The 434-nt window shown below is 64.7% G+C and overlaps 1 protein-coding gene across 1 annotated transcript in view; it reads right to left on the bottom strand.

Annotated features, from left to right (window-relative positions):
• Positions 1-382, bottom strand: part of LOC118452301 (calmodulin-like) — a 2,050-nt gene extending 1,668 nt beyond the window's left edge. Inside the window, exons 1-2 of the mRNA XM_035894430.1 lie at positions 235-382; positions 45-151 (exon numbers count right to left, since the gene is read on the bottom strand). Of these exons, the coding sequence (XP_035750323.1) occupies positions 45-151; positions 235-304 (177 nt within the window). The 5' untranslated portion in view covers positions 305-382. The remainder of the gene's footprint in view (positions 1-44; positions 152-234) is intronic.
• Between the last annotated feature and the right edge of the window lie 52 nt (positions 383-434).

The raw sequence follows: 434 nt of genomic DNA, 5'->3' as shown, positions 1-434 counted from the left end.
ACCCCCCTTGTCCCCACCCCTGTCACCCCCCCCTACACACACACCTTATCGAAGACGCGGAAAGCCTCGCGGATCTCCTCCTCGCTGTCCGTGTCCTTCATCTTCCTCGCCATCATGGTGAGGAACTCGGGGAAGTCGATGGTGCCGTTGCCTGGTGGTGGGGAGGGGACGGGAGGGAGGGTGAGGAAGGGGACAGGGGGACAAAGGGACAAGCGGGGGACAGGCGGAGCTCACCGTCGGCGTCCACCTCGTTGATCATGTCCTGCAGCTCGGCCTCGGTGGGGTTCTGGCCCAGAGAGCGCATGACGGTGCCCAGCTCCTTGGTGGTGATGGTGCCATCCCCGTCCTTGTCGAAGAGCGAGAAGGCCTCCTTGAACTCTGGGGACCGTCACCGTGGGGACAGGGTTAGCACTGTCACCACCGGGGGACGGGGA

Source organism: Egretta garzetta, unplaced genomic scaffold (genome assembly GCF_000687185.1).
Source record: "Egretta garzetta isolate BGI_Z169 unplaced genomic scaffold, ASM68718v1 scaffold565, whole genome shotgun sequence".
NCBI lineage: Eukaryota > Metazoa > Chordata > Aves > Pelecaniformes > Ardeidae > Egretta > Egretta garzetta.
This window is presented reverse-complemented; position numbering and strand designations above follow the sequence as displayed.